The sequence below is a fragment of the Heptranchias perlo genome, chromosome 4 (assembly GCF_035084215.1).
Source record: "Heptranchias perlo isolate sHepPer1 chromosome 4, sHepPer1.hap1, whole genome shotgun sequence".
In the NCBI taxonomy this organism is placed as follows: Eukaryota; Metazoa; Chordata; class Chondrichthyes; order Hexanchiformes; family Hexanchidae; genus Heptranchias; species Heptranchias perlo.
The window spans coordinates 8466600-8482843 of NC_090328.1; the positions used below are offsets into that span (position 1 = coordinate 8466600).

The following is a 16244-nucleotide window of genomic DNA, read 5'->3' on the forward strand; positions in this document are numbered from 1 at the left end:
CTCTCTCATCCGTTGCATGCCTCAGCCCCAGTTCCACTTCTATGTCTGTTTTAAATATTTGCAATGTACTGATTTAGACAGATGGCTTACGAAAGAGAAATGAATAACATCGAGCTGAACAGATGACTCCACAGTTTAGTGGTTCTAACTTGTTAGAATTGCAGTGTAGTGATTGTCATGTCTTGTTAGCCCGAATGCTCTAATAAATATAGTTTTCTTTTTTTAAATAGAGCTGCAATAAACATCTTGAAATGGTAAGAATTGCAGGTTTAATTCTTATATGGTTAAAATTGATGTAACGAGTTTTTCAGCGTTCAGAAACAATGTTGAACTCGACCCGTTGGTGGTTTTCTTGCTGGGTTGATAGTTAAGGCGCGATGTGGAACAGTCCAGTGGGAGCTCTGAACTGCTCCTGGCCAGTGTAATGCCTAATCTGGGAGTACCTGGTGTTGATACTGGATGCATTTAAAAAAAAAAAATTGGCCCCAGGGTGTTTGTGATACAAGGAGAGACGATGGTTTTTGGGAGGTGGGGAGGGTGGGATGGACCAAGAAATCTTCAAATATAAAATCCTCCATCTACCTTCCTTTCCCCCCCCCCCCCGGCCAACCCCCATTAAATATGTTCTCCCCTTTAGATTACATGCTTTAGATTCTTTTACATTGGCGCTTGTTGATTTGGGATTCGGGGAGACTGGTGTCTGTGAACGAACGCTCCTTGTTCACACAATTAAATCGGTTCCCTTATCCATGACAGCCAGGTTTAGAATCCAGAACAAGGGGGCATACCCTTAAAATTAGAGCTCGGCCATTCAAGAGTGAAATCACGAAGTACTCATTCACACGAAGGGTAGTGGAAATCCTGAACTGTTTTCTCCCCGAATAAGCTGTGGATGCTGGGACAATTGAAATGGTCAAGACTGAGGTTGATAGATTTTTGTTGGGTAAGGGTATTAAGGGGTATGGAGCTAAGGCGGGTAAATGGAGTTGAGGCACAGATCAGCCATGATCTAATTGAATAGCAGAACAGGCTCCAGGAGCTGAATGGCCTTCTCCTGTTCCTAGATCTCTGCGCTCCTCCAATTCTGGCCTCTTGCACATACCTGATTTTCACTGCTCCACCTTTGGTGGCTGTGCCTTCAGCTGCCTAGGCCTTAAGCTCTGGAATTCCCACCCTAAACATTTCCACCTCTCTCTCCTCCTTTTAAGAAGCTCCTTAAAACCTACCTCTTTGACCAGCCTAGTGGTCACCTGTCCTAATATCTCCTTTGATGATTCAGTGTCAAATTTTGTTAATCGCTCCTGTGAAGCGCCTTGGGACGTTTTACTATGTAAAAGGCGCTATATAAACGCAAGTTGTTGTATGTATTGTAAATGAGGGGAGCCGGCTCACGGACACTGGTCTCTGTGAATCCTAACTAAACAAGCATCAGTATAAAAGTGGTGGGATGTGTCTAAGAGCAATCCAGGTTGATTTTTGCTTTTTTGTTTAGGGTTTCCCCCAGTTTCCCCCCCCCCCTTCTAATTCCATGTGAGGGGGGAAAGCACCATCTCATCTGATTCCTCAGACTCTTTTATCTCTCCTTACTGACATGAAATTCACCATAAATTTGGGTGGCGAGAAGTATAATGTTAACCGCTGCATCTTTTGTTATTGCAGGTGCTGGAGATGTTGATTCTGGTGTTGCAACAGTGTCACAAAGAGAATGAGGATAAGTGGAAACGCCTTTCCCGTCAGATAGCTGACATGATTCTACCGTTGCTGGCTAAACAGCAGGTACAGACTGGCAGAAGGGCAGGCACCGGTACTAAAAGAATCGTGAACAGCCAGCACTGTTCCACGTGGTTTCCACGCATCTTGTGAATCTGTTTCGTATTGTGTACAGAGGTATAGAAAATCCAGAGTGTGCTAGCACAGTGACTTAACGGGCACAGTTCCTTTAGCATAGTGAGACATCCCATAATGCTTCATTGGGGAGGGGAAGTCGAAAGCAGAATAGAACTTTGGGGGAGGGACTGAAGAGGCGAATAGCATAGATGCATTAAGGGGCAGCTAGATAAGTACATGAGGGAGAAAGGAATAGAAGGATATCCTGATTGGGTTAGACGAAGTAGGGTGGGGGGAGGCTCGTGTGGAGCATAAACACCGGCATGGACCAGTTGGGCTGAATGGCCTGTTTCTGTGCTGTAAATTCTATGTATCTGAAGGTGTAGTCCAAAAGAGAGGTTTTAAGCCTGCTTTTGAAAGTGGAGAGGTGGAGCAAGGTGAAGGGCTCTAAGGGGGGAAAAAAAATTTAGAAGTACAGAAGTGTCATGGTGAAGGCTCTTTCCTTGAAGATGGAGAAGGCACAAGGAGGGGGAGGGGAGAGTGTAATTGGACAGCAGACCTGAGTTGGAAGAGCCGAGAGTGCAGACTTGGTTCAAATGGCCAGAAGGAGGTTGTAGATGGAAGGGGAACAGGTTATGGAGGGGATTGTAGCTGAGTTTAAACTTGCGAGCTTTGGATGTTGACTCAATGCACATGAGCTCAGTTTTACATCTTGTGGAAAGAATGGATATAAATGTGTGCATTGTTTGTTGTAGATGCACCTGGACTCACACGAGGCCCTAGGAGTGCTGAATACACTCTTTGAGACTGTGGCACCCTCATCGCTGCGACCTGTCGACATGCTGTTGAAGAGTATGTTTGCTATGCCTGCTACCCTGGTAAGCTCACTCCACACAGCTGAGGAAATGTTCTGTTTGTGGTTCAAACATGTTCAATTATTCTCTTCCAGTGAGATAGATTGAATAATAAACAGTGATGGTACTGGCATTATCGTGGAGTGTTTCCAAGTTTTCGCTTTCAAACGATCAGCTCCCCCAATTTCTTTTGTGCCAAATTAGGCTAGTTTTTGTGCTGTGGAACCTTCCCTGACAGGAACTGGGTTGAAATAACAACAATTTGCATTTATATAACGCCTTTAACTGAGTAAAACGTCCCAAAGCACTTTGCAGCATTACCAAACAGAATCTGACACCGAGCCACATGTTAGGACAGGTGTCCAAAAGCTTGGTCAAACAAGTAGGTTTTAAAGAGCGTCTTAAAGGAGGAGAGAGAGGCAAAGAAGTTTAGGGAGGGAAGTCCAGAGCTTCGCTGAAGGCATGGCCGCGAATGGTGGAGCGATGAAAATAGGGGATACGCAAGAGGCAAGAATTGAAGGAGCGCAGCGATCTCGCAAGGCTGGAGGAGGATACAGCGGTAGGATGGGGCGATGCCATGGAGGGTTTTGAACACCAGGATGAGAATTTTAAAATCAAGGTGTTGCTGGACTGGGAGCCAATGTAGGTCAGCGAGCATGGGGTAATGGGTGAACGGGACATGGTGCGAGTTAGGATAACTTGGATGAGCTCAGGTTTACGGAGACAGGCCAAATGCATTTCCTGTTGGATCTTTAAAGCAAGCAGCTTCCGTCATTCCTTCCATCATTTTCAATGCAAATGTGTGCATCTGATGGGTTGCCTTTTTTTTAAAAAAAAAACTTTTGTCGCCACTGAAAACTGCCTTAATTCTGCAGTATTTTTACAGTTTAATCAAGGGCTGTCTTCAATTAAATTCCAAGGTTGACTGGGGGAAGTCCCATACGTTCTGGTAATTTGGGCCGTAATCAACGCTGAAATTTGAGTGGGTATTGTAGAGGAATCGAACATTGTCCTAGACCCTCTGGGGTCTGAATCCAACCCAGTCCAGTCAGATGGTGATTTCCTCCCCCCCGACTGCTGTAAGGGCCCAAGTGACACGCTTTCTCTCTCCTCATTAAAACCTACCTGTTTGACCAAGCTTTTGGTCACCTGTCCCAATATCTCCTTTTGTGGCTCGGTGTCAAATTTTGTCTGATTGACGCTCCAGTGAAGTGCCTTGGGACGTTTTACTACGTTAAAGGCGCTATATAAATACTTGTTGTTGATCTGACTCAGCCCAGCCTGTATTGGGCACATACAACTGACCTCAGTTTTGTTACCAGTTGTACACTCGACCAGCCGCAATTAGCTGAGTTGGAAAATAGACCTGTCAGGCTGACTTCATAAAATTTCCTCACATTTTTTTTTAAAAAGCCCTTGCCTGATGTGAGGCCAAGCTAGTGTGGGGCCCGGGTGTTCCCACTATGTCCCTGCATGCGTACGATGTGTAGCCTCTGTATGAGCATAATCGTCGGAACTTCACTCGTGCACAGATGCTCCAACTCGGCACCAAATTACTGGGCATTCGGGGGCGATTACATAGAATGTACAGCACAGAAACGGGCCATTCGGCCCAACTGGCCTGTGCTGGTGTTTATGCTCCACTTGAGCCTCCTCCCTCCCTACTTCATCCAACCCTATAGCGCGAATTGCCTGAAGCACTGAGACTGCTGATTTCCACCAGTAAATGCTGGCATGCAGACAGTGCTGCTGAAAAGCTGATTTGCATGTACGAAGAAGTGGCACCCTTGTGTTCAAATCCCTCCATGTCCTCGCCCCTCCCTATCTCTAAACCTCCTCCAGCCCTACAACCCTCAGAGATCTCTGCGCTCCTCCAATTCTGGCCTCTTGCGCAGCCCCGATTTTCATCACTGCACCATTGGCGGCCGAGCCTTCAGCTGCCGGGGCCCTAAGCTCTGGAATTCCCTCCCTAAACCCTTCCTCTGCGCCACTTTCCTTAAAACCGACCTCTTTGTCCAAGTTACTGGTCCTAATACCTGTCCTAATATCTCTGTGGCTCGAAGGTTTGAGAGATTACGTTCTTGTGAAGCGCCTTGGGACTTTTTACTACATTAAAGCAAGTAGTTGTTGTTTGTTGAAGTCCGAGGTTGAGTTGCTGTTTTGGAACAGTGTTAGGTGAAGTTTCACCTGCACTTGTACCTGAGTTGGTTGGGAGTAGTTGCTGGATTCAAAAAGTGGAAGTGTTTCATTAGTAAATAGTAATAGACTTCTGAAATCTTTAAGTCTACATTTTTACCCTGCAAAAGTGAAATAAGAAAATAATACTTGGCGACTGTTTTATGTTATAGGCATCAGTAGGAACAGTTCAGCTTTGGATATCTGGCATCCTCTCCATCCTGCGGGTCCTTATTTCTCAGTCCACCGAGGATATTGTCCTGTCGCGGGTTCAGGAACTGTCCTTGTCTCCGTATTTGATTTCCTGCCAGAACATAAGTGGGTTGAGGGACCGAGGGAACCAGACCATGCCAGCGGAGGAGCAGAGCGAAGACACAACGAGCAGACATCTACCAGAAGAAACCTTTGCAAGGTACTGGCGGCATATTTTACTTCACTGGTCGTGGGATCCAGCCCCACTCCAACACTTAAGTCTAGACTGACATGGTGGTGTAGTATTGAGAGAATGCCGCATTGTGGGCGACGCAGTCCATTCGATGAGACGTTAAACATCCCATGACATTTATTGAGGAGGAGCGGAGAGTTCCCTTGGTTTTCGGGCCAACATTTCTCCCTTAACCTATAGCATTAAAAATAAATTAACTGGTGATTCGGTGCTTTTGGTGGGATCCTGCAGTGTGCAAAGTGGCTGTCACATTCGTAATGGTGACTGCACTTCAATGTATTGCGTCGTATACGAAGCACTTTGGGATACTTGAGAGGTGTATGACATTGTGGACCGTTACCCAAGATTTCCACAACCCCCTTTCTCTTGTTAAAGTAGATGTTTGCGCTGTGAAGAAATGCATTTTTTTGGACTGTGACACCTCATAACATGGTTTTGGAGCAATTAAAATTTGGACTAGTTAGAGGCACGCAAATAGATATGTTGGATATTAATTATCTGCACTTTAGCTGCTCTCAATTAAACAAAATAGAACGATACAGCGCAGGATGAGGCCATTCGGCCCATCGTGCCTGTGCCAGCTCTTTGAAAGAACGTAAGAAATAGGAGCAGGAGTAGGCCATATCGCCCCTCATGCCTGCTCTGCCATTCAGTCAGATCATGGCTGATCTTCAAACTCAACTCCACTTTCCTGCCCAATCCCCATATCCCTTGATTCCCCTAGAGTCCAAAAATGTATCTACCTGAACCTTGAATATACTCAACAACTCAGCATCCACAGCCCTCTGGAGTAGAGAATTCCAAAGATTCATAACCTTCTGAGTGAAGAAATTCCATCTCATCTCAGTCTTAAATGGCCGACCCCTTATCCTGCGACTATGCCCTCAAGTTCTAGACTCTCCAGCCAGGGGAAACAACCTCTCAGCATCTACCCTGTTAAGCCCCCTCAGAATCTTATACATTTCAATGAGATCACCTCTCATTCTTCTAAACTCCAGAGAATACAGGCCCATTCCACTCAACCCCTCCTCATAGGACAACCCTCTCATCCCAGGAATTAATCTAGTGAACCTTCGTGGCACCGCTTCTAAGGCAAATATATCCTTTCTTAGATAAGGAGACCAAAACTATACGCAGTACTCCAGGTAGGTCTCACCAAAGCCCTGTACAATTGTAGTAGGACTTCATTACTCTTGTACTCCATTCCCCTTGCAATAAAGGCCAACATGCCATTTGCCATTCTAATTGCTTGCTGTATCTGCATGCTAACTTTCTGTGTTCCCTGTACCAGGACACCCAAGTCTCTCTGGACACCAACGTTTAATAATTTCTCACCATTTAAAAATGTTCTGTTTTTCTATTCTTCTTACCAAAGTGAATAACCTCACATTTCCCCACATTGTACTCCATCTGCCACCTTCTTGTCCACTCACTTAACCTGTCCATATCCCTTGTAGACTCTGTGTCCTCCTCACAGCTTACTTTCCCACCTAGCTTTGTATCGTCAGCAAACTTGGATACATTACGCTTGGTCCCTTCATCTAAGTCAGGTGCAGCAGGTGATCAAGAAGGCCAACGGAATGTTGGCTTTTATTGCTAGGGGGATAGAATATAAAAACAGGGAGGTATTGCTGCAGTTATATAAGGTATTGGTGAGACCGCACCTGGAATACTGCATAGAGTTTTGGTGTCCATACTTAAGAAAAGACATACTTGCTCTCGAGGCAGTACAAAGAAGCTTCACTCGGTTAATCCCGGGGATGAGGGGGTGGACATATGAGGAGAGGTTGAGTAGATTGGGACACTACTCATTGGAGTTCAGAAGAATGAGAGGCGATCTTATTGAAACATATAAGATTGTGAAGAGGCTTGATCGGGTGGATGTGGTAAGGATGTTCCCAAGGATGGGTGAAACTAGAACTAGGGGGCATAATCTTAGAATAAGGGGCTGCTCTTTCAAAACTGAGATGAGGAGAAACTTCTTCACTCAGAGGGTAGTAGGTCTGTGGAATTTGCTGCCCCAGGAAGCTGTGGAAGCTACATGATTAAATAAATTTAAAACAGAAATAGACAGTTTCCTAGAAGTAAAGGGAATTAGGGGTTACGGGGAGCGGGCAGGAAATTGGACATGAAGCTGAGTTCGGATCGGTCAAGGCCCTGTGGGTGGCGGAGTGGGCCCAGGGGCTGAGTGGCCGGGTCCTGCTCCTACTTCTTGTGTCCTTTAGATTTGAGGTTAGGATCAGATCAGCCATGATCTTATTGAATGGCGGAGCAGGCTCGAGGGGCCGATTGGCCTACTCCTGCTCCTATTTCTTATGTTCTTCTAAATGGTGAGGCCCAAGCACTCATCCTTGTAGTACCCCACTAGTTACAGCCTGGCAACTTGAAAATGACCCGTTTATCCTTACTCTGTTTCCTGTCCGTTAACCAATATGCTACCCCCAACCCCATGAGCCCTTGTGTAACAACCTTTTATGTGGCACCTTATCGAATGCCGTTTGAAAATCCAAATATACTACATCCATTGGTTCCCCTTTATCTATCCTGCTCGTTACATCCTCAAAAAACTCTAATAAATTTGACAAACACTATTTCCCTTTCATAAAACCATGTTGACTCTGCCTAATCATATTATGATGTTCTAAGTGCTCTCTTACCACTTCCTTAATAATGGATTCCAGCATTTTCCTGGTGACTGATGTCAGGCTAACTGGCCTGTAGTGCCCTGTGCGCACTCTCTCCCTCCTTTCTTGAATAGCGGGGTTACATTTGCTACCTTCCAATCCCCTGGGACCGTTCTAGAATCTAGGGAATTTTGGTAGATCATAACTAATGCATCCATTATCTCTGCAGCCACCTCTTTTAGAACCCTCAGATGTAGGCCATCAGGTCCAGGGGATTTATCTGCTTTTAGTCCCATTAGTTTCTCAAGTACTTTTTCTCTACTGATAATTACTTTGAGTTCCTCACTCTCATTAGCCACTTGGTTCCCCATTATTTCTGGTATGTTTTTTGTGTCTTCTATCCATTTAGTGCCACTCCCCTGCTCCTTCCCCACAGCCCTGCAAATGTTTTCCCTTCAACTATTTATCCAATTCCCTTTTGAAAATTACTATTGAATTTGCTTCAGGCAGCGCATTCCAGATCATAACTCGCTGCGTAAAAAAAAAAATGTCCTCATGTCGCCATGACCAATGCAATTTGTCTTGCTGTTAAACATTGGAACTGGTGTGGTTGCATGTATGAGAATTGACGGAAAGACCTGGAAAAGAGGGCTGGCTCCCCGATGGCTAAGTTGATATAGGCAGCGCATAACTGAACCACATATATGAGAAGATCCGTGATTCAATTCTTGGTATACACTCAGTTAGCTGATCCCAGTTGGGGCTTTTCAAATGGCCTCAGGACTCCTTGGTTAGACTAGGTTTTTGCTCCCGCCTACTATCCAGTGACTCTTGCTGGAACTGTAGGTGGGTGGACGTTGAGAGCGTTGGGCTTGGCTGTGCCATCCTCCATAAGTCAAATAACTTGCCAGCATTCACCATCTAGGTTGACACATGAAGAATGACTGCAACAGCTGTGCAGTGCCAGATCATGGAATCATAGAAATTTATGGCACAGAAGGAGGCCATTGGGCCCATCGTGTCCGTGTCAGCCAAAAAAGTGTTATCCAGCCTAATCCCACTTCCCACTGGGTCTGTAGCCTTGTCGGTTACGGCACTTCAAGTGCATGTGTAAGTACTTATTAAATGCAATGAGGGTTTCTGCCCCTACCACCCTTTCAGGCAGCAAGTTCCAGGCTCCCGTCATCCTCTGGGTGAAAAATTTTCTCCTCCGCTCCCCTCTAATCCTTCTACCAATTACCTTAAATCTATGCCCCCTGGTCATCGACCTCCCTGCTAAGGGAAATAGGTCCTTCCTAGCCACTGTATCTAGTCCCATCATAATTTTGTACCCTTCAATTAAATCTCCCCTCAGCCTCCTCTGTTCCAAAGAAAATAATCCCAGCCTATCCAATCTTTCTTCATAGCTAAAATTCTCCAGCCCTGGCGACATCCTCTGTAACCTCTCTAGTACAATCACATCTTTCCTGTAATGTGGTGACCAGAACTGTACGTAGTACTCGAGCTGTGGTCTGATGTTTGTGCATGAGCTTTCCCCGGGGGCGTCTTGTACTAGAGAACTTACTGTTGCATCTTCTCCTTGTGCAGGTTCCTGTTACAGATGGTGGGGATTCTCCTAGAGGACATTGTGAACAAACAGCTAAAAGTGGACATGAGTGAGCAGCAGCACTCCTTTTACTGTCAGCAGCTTGGCACTCTACTCATGTGTCTGATACATATCTTTAAGTCAGGTAATGCAGCCAGTCCTTCTGGAAGCAGTTATGCTAGCTGAAATATTTAGCCTTGTGGTTATGCTCGGACCATGACAAGATGCGATCAGCTGAAGAAGGCTGTTGAGCCCATTTGAACTGCTTCCAAATTACTCTGAGGGAGCACTCATAATCTTTAATTCAGAGAGAATAGTGCTAACAATTCAGATAAGCTGACACATTGACAGTGTAGGCTTGGTGTTTGAGTCCATGTAGCTAATTAGTGGAGCCACCCATTTTGAAAATAATCCACTGAATGCTCATGTTGTTTTAACATTCATAATCATGGGAGTGCGTATCTTTTGTGTCAACATTATCCTTTTGGGGAACTGGACCCGGCAGGGAGAAAAAGTGAAAGGAGAGGGGGGAACAATGTATTGGGAATTTGAGTTGAGTCCACGTGTTGGCATCAAATAAGAACCAGCGTGCGACCTACCCCAAGGTGGGTCTAAGTGGTGATGCCAATTCATAATCTGGAGTGTTTATACTGGGAAATAGAGACCAGATGTTGGACCGACCCACATCCCTGCCACATTGTTGCAGGAAATCATTGCTGAGAGCTTTGAAGTAAAAAGCAGACAATACTGGGATAACCAGGCAGGCTGTTGGCATCTAAAACAAACAGTTAACGTTTTGGGTTGAGATCTGTAGTCAGAACTTAGAGAGGCAGGATTTATAGGAGTGACAGAAATAGAGATTTGGGTGGGGGGGTTGGGGAAGAACAGGCAGCGGTTTGGCGTCAAATCTACACTAAATATGAGTACTCCACTCCAGAGCCTCGAGCACATAATCCAGGTTGACTCTTCAGTGCAGTACTGAGGGAGCGTTGCACTCTTGGAGGTGCTGTCTTTCAGGTGAGATGTTAAACCGAGGCCCCGTCTGCCCCCTCAGGTGGACGTAAAGATCCCATGGCACTATTTCAAAGAAGAGCAGGGGAGTTCTTCCCGGTGTCCTAGCCAATATTTATCCCTTAACCAATATCACTAAAAATAAACACACATGATCTGGCCATTATCACATTGTTGATTGTGGGACCTTGCCGTGCACAAATTTGCTGCCGTGTTTCCTACATAACAACAGTGACTACACTTGAAAAGTACGTCATTGGCTGTAAAGTGCTTTGGGATGTCCTGAGGGCGTGAAAGGCGCTATATAAATACAAGTTCTTTCTTTCAGGGATGTTTAGAAGAATCACTGCAGCTGCCACCAAATTGATCATGGGGAACGGCTCTGATGGGGGCTTTTACACACTGGAAAGCTTGAATACCTTGGTTCAGTCCATGATTCCCACTCACCCGTCTCTGGTGCTGCTTTGGTGCCAAATCCTGCTGCTGGTGAACTACACAAACTACAGCTGGTGGTCAGAGGTGCATCAGACCCCGAAGTAAGTGAAGCAAACAGCAGGCCCTTTTGTGCCTGAATCTTACCGTGAAGTACAGCGGCAGCTTCTTACACTTACATAGTGCTCCTTGTGTATGGAAAGCCATCTCTGAGCCTGAAAAGAATAAAATGAATCGAATTCGCCCCTGTGATTCCTGAACTACATCGGCTGCCAGTCCACCAACACCTCGAATTTAGAATTCTCATCCTTGTGTTCAAATCCCTCCATGGTCTCGCCCCCCCCTCCCTATCTCTAACCTCCTCCAGCCCTATAACCCTCAGATCTCTGTGCTCCTCCAATTCAGGTCTCTTGTGCATCCCCCACTCCCTTCAGCCCACCATTGGCGGCCGTGCCTTCAGCCGTCTAAGCCCTGAGCTCTGGAATTCCTTCCCCAAACTTCCGTCTCTCCACCTCCCTCTCCTCCTTTTAAGATGCTGCTTAAAACGTACCTGTTTGTCCAAGTGTTTAGTCACCTGTCCTAATGTCTCCTCCTTTGGCTCGTTGTCAATTTTTTTTTCTGATTATGCTCTTATGAAATGGGATGTTTTACTACGTTAAAGGTGCTGTATAAATCATCATATCATAGTATGTTACGGCAAAGAAGGGGGCCATTTGGCCCATCGTGCCTGTGCTGGCTCTTTGAAAGAGCTGTCCGATTAGTCCCACTCACCTGCTCTTTCCCCATAGCCCTGTAAATTTTTTCCTTCAAGCATTTATCCATTTCGCTTTTAAAAATTATGATTGAATCTGCTTCCACCTCCCTTTCAGGCAGTGCATTCCAGATCATTACAACTCGTGTTTTTAAAAAAAAAAGTTTCTTGTTGCCTCTGTTTCTTTTGCCAGTCGCCTTAAATCTGTGACCTCTGGTTACCGACCCTTCTGGAAACAGTTTCCCCTTATTTACTCTATCAAAACCCTTCATGATTTTGAACACCCTATCGAATCTCCCCTTAACCTTCTCCGCTCTAAGAACAACAACCACAGCTTTTCCTGTCTCTCCACAAAACTGAAAGCCCTCATCCCTGGCACCACTCTAGTAAATCTCTTCAAGCTGCTGTTGTTGAGGCAAAGGGGGACGCAAAGTTGGGCGGTTGGGGAGTGAAAGCATTATCGAAGGCAAGGCCATTCAGGAACTGTCTGAAAGCAGGAAGAGAAGGAATGACTTTTTTTCCCCCCAACCCCCTCCAAAAAAAAATTACAGTCCATTGTTGATTGATAACAGAGGGTGGGGGGGGGGGTGGGGAAACCTAGGTTGCAAATTCCCTCCACAGCCTGCCACAAACTATATTTGCTGCATATCACACTGCTCTGTTCCTGTGTGGAAAATGATCCCAAGAGGTATTAACTGCCAGCAATCGGAAAGATATTCGGTTAAATGACGTACTTGATAAGATTGGTGTTAATAATGGTGTGTTACTCCAGTGAGATGCCACCACATGACTCACTTTGCCACTTTCATTCTTGCACTCACTCCATTCATTCATTCATTCATGCACTCGCTCACTCCTTCATTCATTCTTTCATGCACTCACTCTGTAATGTGGCTGTTTCCATCATTCAAAGCCCTAGCAGCTGCTTTGAGGAAAGGTTTTATTTTACTAGAATGGTGAATTTTTTCGCTTTTTGCGAATTCTTATCTTTTTTTTTTAAAACACACAGGAGACACAGCTTGTCTAGCACAAAGTTGCTGAGTCCTCAGATATCTGAAAACGAAGATTCAAAATCTGTATCTAAATTGGGCATGTGCAATAGGGAAATTGTTCGAAGAGGAGCTCTCATTCTTTTCTGTGATTATGTGGTAAGATTTTTTTTTTAAATTCTTGAGTTCTGAAGCAATATGCTGTGGTTCTGCAGAGCCACTTGTGTCATGCAGAAGAAGGCTTAGCTTAGTTGGTATAAAATTCCAACTTGGTTTTTTTTTTACTCTCATCGTCCGTTTTTTTGCCTGCTTAAAATAGAAGAACGGGCTACTGTGGCTGCACTGCCATTTTGTTAGTTAAGGCAGCTTTTTAATCCCAATTTTCCTGCTCTTTCTTCATAACCATAGTAGGTCATTTGGCCCATTGAGCTTGCTCCACTATTTTGTTAGTTATGGCAGGTTGTGAGTTCAAGTCCCAATCCAGAGACTTCAGCACAAAGCCTAGGCTGACACTCCCAGTGTAGTACTGAGAGAGTGCTGCACTGTTGGAGGTGCCGTCTTTCGGATGAAACATTAAACCAGGTGGAGGTAAACGATCCCATGGCACTATTTGAAGAAGAGCAGGGGAGTTCTCCCCAGTGTGCTGGTCAATATAGATCCCTCAACCAACATCGCTAAAACAGATGATCTGGCCATTATCTCATTGCTGTTTGTGGGACCTTGCTGTGCATAAATTGGCTGCTGCGTTTCCTACAATGGTGACTGCACTTTAAAAATACATCATCGCTTGTAAAGCGATTTGAGACGTCCTGAGGTTGTGAAAGGTGCTGTATAAATGCAAGTTCTTGCTTTCTTCTTTTTATTCCCAATTCTCGTGCCTTTCTTCATATCCTGGAATTGGATCCATCGATCCATCAAGCTTGCTCCACCATTTTGTTAAGTTATAGCAACTCTTCATCTTTCTAATCTCTGTTCCTTGCCCTTTCTCCATAACCCTGAATAGGAACAGGAGTAGAATTAGGCCCGTTGAGTCTGCTCTGCTGTTTTGAATATATGGAGGCGGTTTTTTTTAAGTGCAGTGAAGAAAATAAGCAACGTTTTCATTGCTTTGAGCGTTTGGGCTAATTTGTTTTATGTCGAATCCTAAAAGTGTAAACTGATGTGGGGAGACTGATTTCTGCCATTGTTGTTCCAGTGTCAAAATCTTCACGATTCTGAGCACCTGACTTGGCTGATAGTCAATCATGTTCAAGATCTCATCAACCTTTCCCATGAACCGCCGGTACAAGATTTTATCAGTGCTATTCATCGCAACTCTGCTGCTAGTGGGCTTTTCATTCAAGCCATCCAGTCCCGATGTGACAACCTTGCAACAGTAAGTACTGTCCTCTCCAGAGCCTGTTTCTGTGCTGTTAGCTCATTCATTCAACTCTTCAAGCTCCCCAGTGACTAATTGGTTTTTAGGCCAGTGAGCAGCTGAACCATCCAGACCAGGAAGGTACCGATTCAGTTTAATATTAGAACTAAAGACTGACAAGTCCCCAGGTCTTGACGGGCTTCATCCTAGAGTCTTCAAAGAAGTGGCTGCAGAGATAGTAGATGCATTGGTATTAATTTTCCAAAATTCCCTAGATTCTGGAAGGGTCCCATCAGATTGGAAAATAGCGAATGTAACGCCTCTATTCAAGAAAGGAGGGAGACAGAAAGCAGGAAACTACAGGCCAGTTAGCTTAACATCTGTCATAGGGAAAATGCTAGAATCTATTAAGGAGGTTATAGCAGGGCACTTAGAAAATCTCAATGCAATCAGGCAGAGTCAACACAGCTTTGTGAAAGGGAAATCGTGTTTGACTAATTTATTAGAGTTCTTTGAGGAAGTAACAAGCAACGTAGATAAAGGCGATCCTGTGGATGTGGTTACTTGGATTTCCAGAAAGCTTTTGACCTCAAAAGGTTGGAAGAGAGAATCATTAGGGTCTTGCTGCACCAACTATCACTTCAGCTGATGCTAATAACAGAAGCTTCACCATATCGGTAGAAGGGCCCATGCACAGAACCAGTAGGGCTGGGCTGATGGATTCAGGGTACCCAGCATATCAACAAGCCTGAACTGTGGAACCCACAGGTGTTTGTCTTCACGTTTCTTGTATTTCCCCCGATTCTCAAGGTATTAGAGATAGTCAGCCAAGAGGGAGCAAAGGTGATTCCGATGACCCTTTACTGGTCTCACAAATCACACTTCTTGGATATCTTGGTTTTGAGTCTAAATGGGGTAGAGGATCAAAAGGGATCTAGGGGTACACATTCACAAATCATTGAAAGTCACCACACAAGTTAATAAAGCCATAAAAATGCAAACCAAGCACTGGGGTTCATTTCTAGAGGAATAGAATTGAAAAGCAGGGAAGTTATGTTAAACTTGTATGGAACCTTGGTTAGACCACACTTGGAATATTATGCACAGTTCTGGTCTCAATATTATAAAAAGGATATAGAGGCACTGGAGAAGGTGCAAAAAAGATTTCTGAGGACTGATACCAGAACTGAGGATATAACTATTAGGAAAGACTGAACTGGTTGGGGCTCTTTTCTCTTTTTTTAAAAAAAGAGAAGGGTGACCAAATAGGCATCTTTAAAATTATGAAAGGGTTTGATAGGGTGGACGTAGAGAAGATGTTTCCACTTGGGGGAGTCCAAAACTAAGGGCCATAAATATACGATAGTCACTAATAAATCCAATAGGCAACTCAGGAGAAACAAACAGGCCATTTGGCCCAACAGGTCTATGCTGGTGTTTACGCTCCACACGAGCCTCCTCTTTCTTCCCCTTCCCCCCACCCCCCCCCCCCCCCCCACCAACTTCATCTCATCCTATCAGCATATCCTTCTATTCCTTTCTCCCTCATGTAATTAAGGGGGAGCTGGATAAACACATCCATTCTATTCACCTCAACTACTCCTTGTGTAAACGAGTTCCACATTCTCGCCACTTTGGGTAACGACATTTCTCCTAAGTTCCCTGTCGGATTTATTTCCTCACTTTTGGCTAGCTGGAATCTTGATTTTTTTTTTTCCTCCCATCTTGTAGCCGACCATGCTGAAGAAGACTCTACAGTGCTTGGAGGGAATCCATCTCAGCCAATCAGGGGCTGTTCTGATGTTGTATATAGACAAACTCATCAGTACGCCTTTCCGAGTACTAGCACGGATGGTGGACACCCTGGCTTGCCGGCGAGTTGAGATGCTGTTGGCGGAAAGCTTGCAGGTAAAAAAAAAAATCTTGCCGTTTAATTTAGACCACGACTCATACATTTAATCCTGCACTTTTAACTATTTACTTTTTATGCAAGCGTGTAAATTCCACATGTGCTTTCAACTGGAGTCACTTCTGTACAGGATGAGCAGAGGTCTTTCATGGGGGGTAAGTTTTACAACTAAGCCCGTTCAGCGCACACAGCTTCTCACAACAGGAGTATCAGGAATTCAGGTGCGGAAGTCCGCATGCCCGACTACATTTTTTATTTGTTCCGTGGGCAACATCAACTTGCACT

The 16244-nt window shown here is 44.9% G+C and overlaps 1 protein-coding gene across 2 annotated transcripts in view; it reads left to right on the forward strand.

Moving 5' to 3' along the window:
- The window catches only part of htt (huntingtin), a 209063-nt gene that overhangs the window by 136646 nt on the left and 56173 nt on the right, over positions 1 to 16244 (forward strand). For both annotated transcript variants that reach the window (XM_067982438.1, XM_067982439.1), the window contains exons 36-43: positions 1660 to 1776; positions 2583 to 2705; positions 5030 to 5268; positions 9513 to 9655; positions 10850 to 11057; positions 12714 to 12852; positions 13889 to 14068; positions 15782 to 15958. In XM_067982438.1, coding sequence (XP_067838539.1) covers positions 1660 to 1776; positions 2583 to 2705; positions 5030 to 5268; positions 9513 to 9655; positions 10850 to 11057; positions 12714 to 12852; positions 13889 to 14068; positions 15782 to 15958 — 1326 coding nt within the window. The remainder of the gene's footprint in view (positions 1 to 1659; positions 1777 to 2582; positions 2706 to 5029; positions 5269 to 9512; positions 9656 to 10849; positions 11058 to 12713; positions 12853 to 13888; positions 14069 to 15781; positions 15959 to 16244) is intronic.